This window comes from Metopolophium dirhodum, chromosome 8 (genome assembly GCF_019925205.1).
Source record: "Metopolophium dirhodum isolate CAU chromosome 8, ASM1992520v1, whole genome shotgun sequence".
Classification (NCBI taxonomy): Eukaryota; Metazoa; Arthropoda; class Insecta; order Hemiptera; family Aphididae; genus Metopolophium; species Metopolophium dirhodum.
Window position 1 is genome coordinate 33093503 of NC_083567.1, and position 16892 is coordinate 33110394.

Sequence of the window (16892 nt, forward strand, 5' to 3'; positions counted from 1 at the left end):
TTAAATTAACATATCTTTTATTTAACTGTAATAATATTCAACATTTGTCCTCAGACTAGGTATTATCAATAACACATCAACGGAAGTTTTAATGCCCTAAAAATCGTTTTTAAATAAAACAAACCGGCGTAAAAGATTTTAAAAAACATTTATATGGGTAATTGATGTTTTGGTAAACCTATAGATCTATCAACTTATGGTCACAGCGTATAGAGAGAAATTACCAGCGGGATTATTGATAGAGAAAAGAGAGGTTTCTCAGTAATATCGTCCGGATTAATCAAGGGCAGTTGTGGGAAGCGCTATCCATTAGTTTATAGGTACATATGGTAAACAATTTAATTAAAAAAGATTATGCTTCTAAGAAATCAGTTGTAAGATTTACTATTCAACAATTTGATTATTTTTTCGAAAATGTATAAAAAGCAAAGCGTAAATGTAAGTAGGACATTATATAAAATAGAAATTACCAATAATTACCCAGTAATAACACTTTTGATGTTTCTCTTTCTTAAAGCGGGCTACAACAGTTTTACACAAATCAACAATAAAAACAAAAAATAAATAAAGAGCATTCTTCCAAAACCTAGGTTGCTATCAGGCAATAGGTATTTATCCACTGCACTAAAAAAGATATACATTCGAAAACATATCATATTCCCCAATTCATGTCATTTTTTTCTTTTGAGGATGAACAGGGATATTGTTGAAGTCAAGTGTCAGTGGGTATGCAAGGCAGGTATTACAAGCATAGATAATATAAGAATGGATAGGACATAAGAACTTATCAGTTATCACTAGAAAATTTAGTGATACGTTTTTAATGTTATATGGGGCAAATATTGATAAATGATAATAAATAACATTTATGATTAATTAGTAATAATAAACAATCTATATTATTCTATATTCTAATTACAATTAATTTTGTACGCAAAGTTTAGAGTAATTCGAGTATTCCAATTTCCATATAAGGCGCAAAGATCAAAATACAAATATTGTAAACAGTTTCTGGATATCACCTTACAAATAGCCCCATATCGTCTCTTCCCCCAAAAAGCTCACTGCCCCATATAAAACTGATATAGGCATGTCCTATTCATTCTTATATTATCAATGGTTACAAGTTCAGAGATTGAGCATTAAATATGATCTGGGGCGGCAACGTATTGATTGGAAAATTACCTTAACTTGAAATAGAAATTAGAGAAAATCAGCAGCAAGAGGGGGGGGGGGGGGTTGTTTTTGCATACCAAAATATATTAACAGTAAAACAGAAACTTCTCTCAACAATGTGTATTCTTGCGTAAACGCAAACTTAAATATTATAATATTAACGTTATTTGCAATATTACCAGTGTATATTATTTTAAATAGTTATCATCAAATTACCATAGGGGGACGGAGTGGCCGAGCGGACTAAGGCGATCAATACCTTGGTCGCGGACGGCATTTATCTTCGGGCAAGTCACAGTGCCCGGAGAACAAGTGCCGCCATCCTCCACCTGGGCATGGCAGATACTTACGGGTGCCCAAATTAAAAATTCTGCCAAAACAAATCTACAGTACCACAGGCTAATGACCTAAGTAGTCGAAGCCTTAACCCAAATAAAAAAAAATTATCATATAATATGAAATCATTACCAGTGTTTCCTTGCTTTTATAAAAATTAGATATTATATACTTATCTAGTCAATTAACTTTATTGAGTATAGTTAACTTTCAGTTTTTTATTTCCAAAAATTAATAACAAGTTTAAGAACCAACCCTATATTTTTATAATAAAAAATACTTATTTAATTTGAGGCACCAATAATTATATCCATCATCGATCATGGCAATTATAAAATATAATTAACAATATAATAATTCAACACTGTAAAAAAAATATTCATTTCCAGGAATATTACTCACTAAGATCACAAAAATATAGTTGATCAAAATAATATAAATCAATGAATATTATTATATCATATTTGTATCTTCCATAGTTACATTCTGAATGTATTATATAAAACACTTATTTCATCCATATTCAACAACTTAAAACCAGTTGTATTGAAATAGCATTCAAATATTAAATATCTTATTATTTTAGGCTGAAAACTTAAAAAAGTTATTAGAAGTAAAATTAAACAACAAAGAATTCATTTTCATATTAATGTTTTTTTATTAGGTATTTTAGTGACATGCACAGCGTTACACCAAACGCTTTTTTGACGAGATACATAATATTATCAGTAAACAATCAATAGATTTTAGTTTTGAAAATGGAAACAATCATATAAACTCATACACTGCCATACATTTGGAAAGAGAAAAACTTGACCATAATTCATCAGTTCTTTTAGAATAGTAGTTTAGTCTTATGGAAAATTAAATACAAGTATTGTTCAATATTAAGACAAAAATATTATTTACCAAGAAATAACATTATGTCTTCCATACTATTGCGTTTAACAATAAAATAATAATAAAAAAAAATGCGGCGATTTTAAAGTTAATATCATGTTTACAATTTATCAAGGTATGAATTGATGTCTGGTAGTCCATCCTTAAGACCTTTGCGTTTACGTGTGTCCTAAAAATAAATACACAACAGTTAATGAAATGTATTGACATTTAAAATTATATTATCTTACCATAACAACAACGTATGGTTTTGATCCAGTTTCACATGGGTCGCCTGGGAATACTTGCCAATGATCAAACACACACTGTGGGAAAGCTTGTCCTCCAGTATTACTACGCAAATCAGCTGTGAATCCTGCAAAAAAAATAAAATATCAATTATTACAAACGCTTTTTAATTCAACTTATTAGTTAGCTTAATTCAAGTTAATCGTTATGATTAAAAACTGTTTCAGTTCATCATAGCTTAAATCGTCATCAAACATAAGGATAGAGGTTCTGCGACAGCGTTCTGATGAATTGGTATAAAATTAATTTTCTTCCATATGCACTTTCAACACTGTCCCCATTCACGAACGAATAAAAACCCGCCCGCTAACTACAGAGTGATTCATTTATGCTGGAAGGTATTCAACATTCATTTAATTTAAACTATAGTAATATGAGTGTATTACATCAGATATGAATCTGATGAACATAGCAACATAAACTTAATTTTAATTTACCACTAAAGGAAAGTCTATTACTTTATCTATTCAAAGTAAAAGAGGCAAATCGTGGTACAATTAAGTTGAATCCTTATAAAAAATTGTAATGTAGTAATATGTTTGTATTACATCAGATAAAAACCTGAAGAACATAGCGACAATTTCTTAATTTTAATTTACCACTAAAGGAAAGTCTATTACTTTATCTATTCAAAGTAAAAGAGGCAAATTGTGGTACAATTAAGTCGAATCCTTATAAAAAATTGTAATGTAGTAATATGTTTGTATTACATCAGATAAAAACCTGAAGAACATAGCGACATTTTCTTAATTTTAATTTACCACTAAAGGAAAGTCTATTACTTTATCTATTCAAAGTAAAAGAGGCAAATTGTGGTATTTACTACCATTTATAAGATTCATTTAAATCCTCATGTAGTAATATCATAGTATTACATCAGATAAAACCTAATATTTTTATTTTCATTAGCCAAAAAGAGTATTTAAGACTTAATCATAACAAACATGAGAAGCAAATTATGATAAGACAAAACAAAACCTTAAAAATATACCACAAAATTATATCTTACCAAATGATTCATTGACAGGCAAGTATGCTTTAACGACAAACATGGGTGTACCAACAACTTGACTCTCTTCAAAAACGTGTCCTCTACGTCTGTTCAAAACACTGTAAATACCTCCTACTGCAACTTCAGGGCACTAAAACACAATTAATTGAATGGTTCATTATCAAAGAACACAAAGTTAGTATATATTATTCAGTGATGGCTCGTGGTTTGGACGACGGGACAATTGCACCCCCTACTAAAATGAAGTGTATAATATTCTTAATTTTACATTTTTAAATATTAAAATAGTTATAAATTACCTACTCTACATTTGTCGTGTGCGAACATTAAATTTGTTTCTCTCAGATACTAGGAGTATATGGGTACACACGTACACACAAGCAGTGTTTGGATGACCGGCAGGGTCATCCGAACAATATTCTGAATATGCATGTAAAAGCTATGCGCGCTGCAATCGTGTGCGTACAGATGTGTTAAAACTGTTTTCTTACATACGGATATTGGACAAGCAGTAGCGTCGTATGAGCAATATTCAGGGACCCAATTCTTGAAATCGTGATCAATTTTGTCGCATGCAATAAAATTTTTATTGCATGAAAATCTAATCAGAATTTGTATATAATAACTTATAAGTGACACGTGCAATCGTAGATAGTAAAATATTTATATGGGTAATTAATTTTTGAAATTAACAGCGTTGTCAGTTGCTAATTGCTACTACTTAATTTCCATTTTCTACTGCAACTATATAAAAAGTAAGATGTATGACAAAATAGATCTATTTTTAAATAATCTGTTATATCTATGGCTACCACTATTATATTTTAAGTCGCACCCCGAGCCGCTACGATATTATTACATACTTATAATACAATTAATTATATAAGTGGCGCATACCTGAATTTCACACAAGTACACAGGTTCCATAATTCTGGGGTGAGCAGCTAAAATCGAAGCGTACATACAACGACGAGCAGTTGGAATGATTTGACCACCTCCTCTGTGGATAGCATCAGCGTGTAATGTAACATCATAAATATTGAATCTAACTGCACGCATGTTTTCTTCTGCCAACACTCCCTATAAACATAATTTCACATTTAAGCTTAGATTGAATAAACCAACTTATTTAAAAAATATATATAAACTTCATTACAGGTTAAGGTAAACATTCAATATATAAGATTAAATTACTCAGACACTTTCAACCATCATTAAACAAAATGTGTTCTGGTGGAAACCGCGAAAGATTTAACAATAGTATCATCATAGAAATATATAAAAATAGTATCTTTTTTTATAGTTAGTATACCATTGTCCATTGTATCATATATATTCGTATAAAAGTAAGTTAAATAGAAATGTTAAGCACTTAATACTCTCATTCAAGTAGGCAAATTATTCTAACTATGTCTGTCTAAGAGAAATAAGAGCTGGTAGGAACTGAAAAATAACACTATATTGGTAAATCTTATTACAGTTAAGCTTAACATTAAAAATAAAAAAATTAATTACTCAGACACTTTCAGCCATCATTACAAGATAGAAATCTCTCTGGTGGAAACCGCGAAAGATATAACAATAGTATCATCATAGAAGTATGTTAAAATTATCATCACAATCTTTTCTCAACTATCAATAATAAAGGGATAATGGTGGTACTGGTTAATATTGACCATCTTCATACCATATATTTATGAGATGTGTGTACAAAAGTAAGTTTAATAGAAATACTTAAAACTCACATTTAAGTAGGAAAATTATTTGAACTCTCTCCGTTATCAAAAGAAATACGAGCTGGCAGAAAGTGAAAAATAGTACTTGTATATATTTTATAACTGATCACAGTTAAGCTTAACATTCTACATAAAAAATTATATTACACTTTCAACCATCATTAAGCAAAATGTGTCTGGTGGAAACCGCGAAAGATTTAACATAGATATCATCATAGCGTGATAATCAACAATATATTTATTATATATTCTGTCGCCATCATGCCAAAACTGGCCAAGTGTTAAAAGTAACCAAGTAAATAAATAATAAATAGTTTGGGAGCCACTTAACACATCATTTTGACTAACTTGACATTTAGCATTATTTGAATAAGTTAAAACTGACTATGTTACTTGGTCATTTTTTTTGCGGGTTGTAATAATAACATTTTTGTCCAAGTGTCGAGTTGATCACTTTTAGTAAAACAATAAACCTATAATTACCTATGTGGCCACAACAATTTCCCACTATGGAATCACACTACTCCAGAGCAACTTCTAAACATAAATACTTAGATTCTACGCAATCTATATCTAAAATGTATAAGCTTTATATTCAGGATTGCAAAGAAAAAAAATTAGATGAGAATTATTTTGTTAAATCGAAAAATATTTTGTGAGGAGTATAATTTGAGTTTCTATAAGCCAAAAAACAATCAATGCATTAAATGTGAAAAATTAAAGAAATCAGACATACCACATGAACAAATAGTCATGAACTATGAAAATCATAATATAAGACTGGATGAATCGTTTGTAGCTAAAAAGTTTGATAAAGAAAAAGCTTTAAACTACAATAATTTTTGCAATGCAACATTTGACCTACAAAGCGTATTACAAATTCCTAGTCCTGAAGTCTCTAGTATGTACTACAGTAGAAAACTGTGCACTTACAATTTAACTTGTATTAGGCATAACTCCCTAACAATGCTTTATGTTTTTTTATGGACTGAAGAGTAAACGGACAAAGAGGAAATTCTGAAATTGGAACAGCTACCAGTAAATATAACGAATATTTCCCTGTTTTCTGATACATGCAGTGGTCAAAATAGCAGCTTTATTTTTAAACATCGTCACACATTCAAAAATTGATGTTATGACACATAATTTCATGGAAAGTGGACATTCGTACATGGAAGTGGATAGTATGCATAGCACAATAGTCAGCAAAAAAAAATGTTCCTGTTTATACAATACATGACTGGCTTAATATTTGACGACTCGCTCGTCCTAAAAGGTATAGTAAAAAATGTTCTAGCTACACAGCAGAAAAATATATAAACTTCATTACAGGTTAAGCTAAACATTCAATATATAAGATTAAATTACTCAGACACTTTCAACCATCATTAAACAAAATGTGTTCTGGTGGAAACCGCGAAAGATTTAACAATAGTATCATCATAGAAATATATAAAAATAGTATCTTTTTTTATAGTTAGTATACCATTGTCCATTGTATCATATATATTTGTATAAAAGTAAGAAGTACTTAATACTCTCATTTAAGTAGGCAAATTATTCTATCTATGTCTGTCTTAGAGAAATAAGAGCTGGTAGAAACTTAAAAATAACACTAGTATATATTGTAAATCTTATTACAGTTAAGCATAACATTCAAAATAAAATTAATTACTCAGACACTTTCAACCATCATTAAGCAAAATGCGTCTGGTGGAAACCGCGAAAGATTTAACATAGATATCATCATAGCAGAGTTTAATCAATCAATCGCATGATAATTAACAATATATTTATTATTATTACTCAGACACTTTCAGCCATCATTACAAGATTGAAATCTCTCTGGTGGAAACCGCGAAAGATATAACAATAGTATCATCATAGAAATAAGTTAAAACATCATCTTAATCTTTCTCCACTAATTGAAGAGATAAAAAGCGACAAAGGTAGTATAGAAACTCGTTTAAGAAGCAAATAACTCATAAAAAAAAATAACCAACAATTCGGCAATTGATTGCCTAGTGTGTAAGCCAAATTTGCTCAAAATATGTATATACGAATAAATTACTCAGACACTTTCAACCATCATCAAGCAAGATGCATCTGGTGGAAACCGCGAAAGATATAACAATATTATCATCATTGATACAGTCTTAAACGTAATTGCTAATATAAAATTAAATTAAATGTACTATACTAGCTGTCTCCCAGGTCCAAATATTGGTATTTATTTCCATAAATATATCTTATCAAAAAAATATATGCTTTAGTTCTACTAATTGTAATAGTAATATGGTAAACAAAAATTCATTTATATATATTAGAAAATGAAACAATTTGCTCAGACACTTTCAACCATCATAAGAATTAACCTCTGGTGGAAACCGCGAAAGAATAATACTTGTATCATCATTGCAAATTTGTCACAACAAAGATATATCATAACTAAATATATTACCTCTTTGGTTGCCCATTGGAATCCAGCAACGACTGAATCTTTAATTTCATTAAGATATTGAACTCCCTTGGTACAATCAATCAACAAGTTGGGACCGGTTCCATCAGGACCGAAAGCCCAGATTTTACGAGCTTCTGTAACATCATATTCATATTTTTCACCCAAGTAACGGGCACGAGCTTTGAATTCATCTCTTGGGTTGACTTGACCCTATAACATTCAGCATAAATATAAATAAAAGATATTTACTTAAAAAAAAACAAATTTGAACTTACGCCTTCAATGTCTTCAGCCAAACCATCTGGGAATGGTTGACATTTCATGAATAATCTGTTATGTTTGTTGGGAGATTTTGACAAGCACATGATTTCAGACTCTTCATTGACAGTTTCTCTGTATGATACCACTGGGTCAGACTTCTTGATTGGAATACAAGCATGATCTTCTTCCAAGTCCTTCAAGCAAATTTCCAAATGCAATTCACCGGCACCAGCAACAATGTGTTCACCTGATTCTTCAATGATACACTGGACCATGGGATCAGACTTGGCTAAACGTTTAAGACCTTCTACCAATTTTGGTAAATCTGCCGGGTTCTTGGGCTCTACAGCAATACGCACAACAGGAGATACACTGAACTTCATAACTTTCATGTTGTGAGCATCTTTGAAGGTTGTAATTGTTCCAGTTTTCACCAAAAACTGATCAACACCAACCAATCCACAAATGTTACCTAAGGAAATATTTAACATAAATAAGAAATGCAAAGATTAAAAAACAATATAGATAAGCTATCATTTATCACTAATTATTCGGATTTGAAACACCAGTTGGAGATGGTAGCAGGAAGTGAGTCTAATCCAAATAATGAACGATTATGCTTGCGTATCTAATTAACCTATAGTCTAACTAAATATTAAGTAAATACCACAGGGAACATCTTCAATAGCTTCAGTATAACGTCCCATCATCAAAATTGTTCTTTGGATAGCCTTTTCATACAAATCTTCTTTCTTGCCAGGGGTATAGTTAGGTCCCATAATACGAGCTTTCATACCAGTAGCAACCTAAAAATATAACAAGTTATTATATACACACAATTAAAATTTCTGAAGTATTTTGGAACATACCCTTCCAGAAAATACACGCCCAAAAGCATAAAAACGTCCTTTGTCAGATGTCGGCACCATCTTGGAAATGTACATCATAAGTGGTGCATCCGGGTCACAGTTCTATAATAATATTAAATAGATTTTGTAACACATGATATATTATGATATCAATTATTCAAACCTTAACACCAAGAGCTGCCTCATCATCATGAGGTCCTTCGTACAACATTTCCATACGATATTTCTGGGCAACAACAGGAGATGGTAAATGGATGGCTATCATTTGAAGAAGAGCTTCTCCAGCAGGCAACCAGGTACGCATAACAACCTATTATAGAATTATAAGTTTCATCAATTATAACTTTTTGTGAAATCAAGATGAATATTATATTTCATAAACTGAACTCACAATGGAAAAAGGTTCAATATCAACATATTACGTATTTGTATCAGAATAAATTTCTATCATCTTTGTAAAATGAAACATTCACATAATAATTTTACTTTTTTAAATTAACGCAGAGCATTTATTATAAGATGAATAAGTATATACACAATACATATAGTATTAGTAACTCAGATGGAGAAGGGTTAATATGAATATCAACATATATATTCTTATCAGAATAAATTTCTATCATCACAGTGAAATGAAAATTAAGATAGTATCTTTACTTTTATTATTTCAATAAATGTATAGCATACATATTAGATTATGATGAAGTTACAATACATTATATAAAATATTTCACCTTGGTAACTCAGATGGAGAAGGGTTAATATGAATATCAACATATATATTCTTATCAGAATAAACTTCTATCATCATTGTTATAAAATATATTATTAAATACTTTAAACACAAGTTAAATTTTATAATAATCGATGATAATAAAACTAAAACATGCAAGATTAAAAACACAAAATGTAACTCAGATGGAGAAGGGTTAATATGATATCAACAGTGATTCTTATCTGAATAAATTCTTATCATCATTTTAAAAAACACAATTTAATATTGCAAGACTATAATATCATATATTTATTAGTTATTTATTTACCTTCAACAAGGCTTTTCCGTCCTTATCTTGATCTTCGTGTTTTAATTCAATTCCAAGCTTCTTCAAAAGATCAGTAGCTTCATCTTTCTTATAGTTCATGATGCAGTTGAATACCTGTAAGTACAAATAAATAAATGAATTATTTAAGCTTTAACAATACTGCATGTTGTAACATATGAACATTTACATCAACCATCAGTTAGCTTTAAATGTGTATGTCTTCAATAATAGCTCAGAACAGGTCTGTGAAAATTAATCATCATTGGTTTGTGATAAAATCTCAAAAATAGTTTAAATATAAGTGATTAGCTAGTAATTTTTAACTAGGTAAGTAAATTATGTTTTACAATAATAAATTATAAAATAAATTTTTGTGCAGTGGTTAACTATTTATTAACTATTAAATAGAAATAAAAATTAAATAATATTAGCACACAAACAAACCATCAGTTAATTTTATATTTGTCTTCAATAATAGTTCAGAACAGGTCTGTGATAATTAATCATCATAGATTTGTTAACAAGATTTAATATTCAACTTTAATTTAAATTTCAAATTAACTTAGAATAATAGTTTAATCAAATAAATTATTTACATCTCAGACGGCCGTTCTTAAGATATCGTCATGACTCAATATCAGGAGCATTGGTGTGCAAAGAACATCATCACAGGTAAAAATATTTGAATTTAATCCAATTATTTATTATAAAGCCCTTATATGAAAATATCAGTTGAAATGTTAAAAATACCAAGTTACTTTAAATAAATTATTAATGCCTCAGACGGCCGTTCTTAAGATATCGTCATAGTTCAATATCAGGAGCATTGGTGTGCAAAGAACATCATCACAGGTAAAAACAAGATATGAAAATTATTTTTAAATGTCTTTTGGTCATAATAAATTTAGTAGGTTGTTCCAGTTACAGAGACATTTTTCTGCCTGATTTCAAATATTTATTAGAATCAAAATTGAACTATAAGTTAACTAACTACCATTTTGTCAAAACCATTTTAGTGCACATAACTAGTGGTGAAAGCATTTAATCGTTATTTACAACAAACAGATCCCAGGAGCCTCAGGCTATAAGAAATTGTCTAAATGTTGACCCATACTTTAATTTATATTTGTTAAATGTATATAATTAAATGTAGAAAATAGAGTTCTTATAATATCAAGGTTTTACTGTATTAATACACAAATTTTCATTCAGTAGAACCAATCAGTGTGGTGTTGGGTGTCTTAATATTAGTTATCAAACTTTTATAAGTTTTGGAATGTGAAGTCTTATCTATAACTCTATCAAAAATTAAAACAATTCATGTTTTTAAGTTTCATAAAAGTTTAAATTACAATGAATGCAAATTAAGATCTCAGACGGCCGTTCTTAAGATATCGTCATGGAGCAATATCAGGGGCATTGGTGTGCAAAGAACATCATCATAGATAAAAATAATACATAGAGAACTATTTATGATAATTACATAGCCCCTAGCAGAATTAACATCAAGTGTCTTAGTAAAGATTGTTACTAGAAGAACTCATTCAAATACAATTATAAAGGTCTCTCAGACGGCCGTTCTTAAGATATCGTCAAAGTGCAATATCAGGAGCATTGGTGTGCAAAGAACATCATCATAGAAGGAATTTATGGAAGAATTATAAGCTAATTAATATTCATAATTTACATTGATCTTAATTATAAAACTTCAGTCGGCCGTTCTTAAAATGTCCTCATGTGATAATATCAGGAGCATTGGTGTGCAAAGAACATCATCATAAGTTATATAAAGTATATACAAAAGAATAATTATCTACTAAAATTGTAAGTTAATAAATAATTTATCAGCAGTTATTCAAATAACAATAATAACTCAATTATAAAAAAATCATAACATACTTTGTAAATAGGATCCAAAATGTACATGCAGAAAGAACGTTGGTTGTTGTCATCCTTTAGCTTGGCCCATTTCTTTGTTTTGGCATTGAAGAAATTTTCTCCCCACAATCTATTGAAAAATAAAGTTTATATATTTTTTTATTTTTAAATTTAAATTTAATTTATTACCTGTTCATAAGCTTAACAACATCAATCTTGAATTTTTCGGCATACATCTCAGCGAACTGTTTTAGAGTGAAAGCCCAACCATGAAGACCTGATCCAAAACCAACACTTCCCTTGCTAGGGTCAACCTAAAAAATTGATTAACATAAATACTTTATACTTAAAATAAATACCAAATGGAAAATATAATATTTCAATCTTTCAGACGTGGAGAAGGGTAATAAAGTTTCATGTAAGTATAACTTATCAACAGCTTTAAATTGTTATCATCACAAAGATTGAGATATGATAGTATTAGGTACTTTATATCAAACTTAAATAGGATAGATCTCCTAAATGTTATGACAAATATAGGAGTATAGCATATGACCAATAATACTACTAACCATTAATTAACTAACAATTTTTGAAATGTGCATAAATGTATATTAATAAATAACATTAGTAACTTTTTGTTTTAGACATTGTACAAGTCTTGATTTAGTAGGAAGTAGTTAATAATTAGTAGTACATTTAATCATAGTTAAACCTAGTTTTATATAAAGTATGTTTTCTAACATCATGTTGTTATTAAAATTTTTTGAAATAATGACAGTGGCCGAGATAATCCGGATATCATATTTTGTACCATGTGTTTAATTGTTCTATAGAACTATCTATAGCCCAGAGATTTTTGTTTGGGAAGTCTTCAAAATAAGTTTTAATGTATACAATATACATATAATTTCCCAGTACAAAACATATAAAAGACGCTACATATGCAAGTGTTGTCTTCCCCCTCTAAGAAACATAAAAGATACCAAATGCGAGTTTAGTAGAATACATTTTAGGTAATTTAAATTAGCTTAAATATTAAGAGTCAATTGACATATTATCAACCATTACACGTGCTTAAGCGTTGAATTTATTTTCGGTATTTTAAAATTAAAAATTCTATGAATTGATTAATAATTAAAATATTAAAGAAAAAGTGCACGCTTAAATAGATAATGTTCTTACCTAGAAGTTTAATAAGTAAATTCACTCAAATAATTAAACTAACTCAAATTGATATGGTTATACATTTATACGTTAATATGACCAAGACAACTCGCGAATGGGTAGCGGGCTCTCAATAAGAGAAAGAAGAATTTAATAATTGTCAAACTTATTTTCATTATTTATAAATAACTTTTCATTCAAAATTAAACAATTTCAATCTTTCAGACGTGGAGAAGGGTAATAAAGTTTCATATAAGTGTAACTTATCAACAGCTTTAAATTGTCATCATCACAAAGATTTAGTTTATTATGATTAATAAGTAGCCTAGTTTATTACATATAGTGATTAAGTATTATATATTACCTGAACTTCACCCATGGGACCACTGTCGTCAGAATATGTAGCAATAATGATGTTAACATTTTCAACAATACGTTGGAAAGTTTGGTACAAATCTTCAGATTCCAATTGCAATTCTAATAAAGCACGGTCCATTTTGTTCATGAACAAAATTGGCTTGATTCTTTCAGCTATGGCCTGACGCAATACAGTTTCAGTTTGTACACACACACCTTAATTAAATAAATAAATATTAGAGAAATTACAAGTAGTAAAAAAACATGTTATTAAAAACAAATTAGTTTATACCTGAGACACAGTCAACAACAACCAGGGCTCCATCAGTAACACGGAGGGCAGCAGTAACTTCACTGGAGAAATCAACGTGTCCAGGAGAATCAATCAAATTGATTAAGAAACCATTCTCTTCGGGATCACGTTGGTCTACGTTCTTAATGAAGACTAAATCTTTATCTGCGAGTTCAAAGTACATAGAGATGGCAGTGGACTTGATAGTGATACAGCGATCTTGTTCATCTTTACGAGTGTCGGTGAAACGCATGTCTCCAGCTTTGGCATTAGCTATAATACCAGCTTTGGATACCAAAGAGTCAGTTAAAGTTGATTTTCCGTGATCCACATGGGCGATGACGGACATGTTCCGAATATTCTTCTTCTTGTCCATCATCTTACGGATCTCGTCTACTGTGAAGTTCACCTAAAATGCATAAAGAAATTTAACCAATGTGTACAACTTTAGTTATCAACGATGAACGAAAAATGCTATTTTCAGTCAGACTCATTAAATCAGTATTTCCCTCCATAGAATGTCAGGATAGTAAATTGGTCATCATTCTTTTAACTACCAAATATTTAATTTCTCTAGTTATATAGTTCAAATGATTTTGTCAGACTCATTAAATCAGATTTTCCCTCCACAAAATTCAGGCATGAAAAAAAAGTTGTCATCATTCACAAATCATTGAAAGTACATCTACATTATTTTAATGTTTCGTTTATTATTTACAATTTAATGTAGCATAATGGAAAATGGCAATATTCTATTGAATATGCACATTTTTATAAATTAGGAAATAAAAACGTTTTAAATGATAGCCATACACAAAAAAGTGTATTCTATATAATCACATCGCAGGGATGAAAATTGAATGTAGTTACAGAGGAGAATGTAAGAAAGTAAATGGAGTATGTTGGTAAAAGGAATAAAAACCATAGCTTCTCAAAAAGTATTGTTTTGAAATATAGTTTTATTTTTACTATTCATAATTTAGACTATATTTGATGAATAATAATTTGATTCCGGTAAACAAAAATAATGGCAATAATATTACAATGTTATGCAACTCATATCAATATATCATACCAATAGGTAAACATGGTGTAGAGTTGGTCGCAATCAACGGCAACATCGACGGTCTAAGACCCAATATTATTGCAAAACATTCGGACATCGACCTCAGAGTCATGTACAATGTTGACGACATCATCTCGTATAACACAATACACATAAGATCGACTTAACGCGACGTGGTCGGGGACCATAAATCGAAGAGACGATAGCACTTGAACGAATTGTAGGTTAAGCTTACCAAATAGTAGCATTGGAGATCTTAGAATATTATTGAAAAAACTAGACTATGGCAGAGGAGGACATACTCGGTAACGGCGACCTGCCCGAGGTTAAAAAAATTAAGATATCAAGGCGCCACGTCCCGCGCGATTTTCAAAAACGAAAAAAATCACGACCGCGGAAAATCGTGGCCGTGACAGGGATTGACGGATTTTTCTTTAACGTACTACGCCACGCCGAAAAACGCAACCTGACGGACATGGGGTGTTTCGCGACGAGCCGCCGCCACCACGTCATCCTTGCTTCGTGGGCGCCGTCGCCACCGCCGAATGCTCAACATTAAAATAACGGAACGGGACGGACGACGCAGATACGGACGGGTGTCGCGTAGTATTAAACGTTAGCGTATGAAAAAATGCAATCAATACTCACCATTTTGAGATGTTTTTGGATGAAATCTGCTCGGAAAAATCAAATTGTGTTGCACGAGTGTCGGGAGCCGACGTTGCAACAGAAAGGATGGTGCGCGGAACAGTTCGACGGACCGTCGGGCTACGGTACACAGCGCTAACCCCCCCACCACAAAACACCAGCGGTCGCCATGACACGTTGCACAGAGCGGCCGACCACGGGAATAATGGCTATGACACCCCACCTTCCCTCTTACGATACCCTTCCAGCCGCGTCCGAACGCGCGTTGCGTACGTGTGGCGTACATGGTTGCCAACCTCGTGTCCCGCAAAATAAAGCGGAAGACTTATTATTTTTATTATTCCCATGGCTATTCCCATGATTATTCCCTATCAAATACACGGACTACCTTTATCTTTTATCTAAGCCACTGACCAAGCTGGCAGCTGCTGATATCTGACGAATTTTACACTTTTGTTCGTGTTGCCATGGTCCATGATTTGTTATTTTGTTCCTATTTCGTTCTCCCCATAAAGACTTTGGACTTTGGAGTCTTTAGACTAATATACAACTCTAATGTATTTACGTATGATTCATTATGTATCGAACAATTACAATTATAATATTATATTTTTTGACGACCACGTTCCCGGCCATCCACACATCACACCGATTCAGTAGCCGTCTCGTTTACATCATAGACTATAGAGTAAAATATTACTCTATGGTTTACATTCACAACTATCCGATTATCGTAGTATCGTTCGGATTGATAGCACGGACCACAATAAGCACTAATAGCGTTTGCGATTTGACCATAGGCACAACTAGAGACATTTTTCTGGGTTGGCTAAAACTGTATCGGCACTCAGCAGCAGTGGCGGATTCAGGGGAGGGGCTCGTGCCCCTGTCAATTTTCTATCGGCAATTTTTTTATGTAACTACGAGTATCTTATAGATGAAAAATTCAGTTGATAAGAATAATACTACCAACTATTAATTATTATTTATTTTAATCACTATTGTTTAAAAATGATAGTATGTATGATTGTATAGTATGTATTATTTATTTTATTTATTTATTTTTTTATTTTATTTATTATCGGTAAAGATTACTAGGCCTCACTGAGTAAAACTCGTGTGGAGGCCTAAATGAAGCCTGTATGTATTAGTAATTAAAATTATACAATATATATGTGCCCCCCCCCCTATCAAAATATCGAAGATCCGTCCAATAAATAATAATATTGTTTAATTCAATTCAATATTATTACTCAATAATATACTAAAAAATGAGGTGAAAATGTCCGCATCAAAAATATATTGGGGGGAACATGTCCATTTACCAAATTTTCCATGGTACGCACTTGTAAGACGAAAACAACAAACGGCTGCGTGCCTGCGTAGCGTCCTCTTAAGTAAT

General features: G+C 31.0%; 1 protein-coding gene and 1 non-coding gene across 2 annotated transcripts; both read right to left on the reverse strand.

Moving 5' to 3' along the window:
- Positions 1-2146: 2146 nt before the first annotated feature.
- On the reverse strand, positions 2147-15647 carry LOC132951069 (translation elongation factor 2). The gene is made up of 15 exons (XM_061022761.1): positions 15491-15647; positions 13777-14185; positions 13492-13700; positions 12150-12274; positions 11982-12090; positions 10083-10196; positions 9203-9349; positions 9040-9141; positions 8838-8976; positions 8185-8642; positions 7910-8119; positions 4610-4792; positions 3710-3842; positions 2643-2767; positions 2147-2581 (listed from the first exon to the last, which is right to left on the reverse strand). The coding sequence occupies exons 1-15, from the start codon at positions 15491-15493 to the stop codon at positions 2513-2515; spliced, it is 2535 nt and encodes an 844-aa protein (XP_060878744.1). The 5' UTR covers positions 15494-15647; the 3' UTR covers positions 2147-2512.
- Positions 14258-14326, reverse strand: LOC132951541 (small nucleolar RNA SNORD57). Its single transcript, XR_009665367.1, has one exon. It is a non-coding gene; the product is annotated as a small nucleolar RNA SNORD57 (small nucleolar RNA).
- Positions 15648-16892: the final 1245 nt, after the last annotated feature.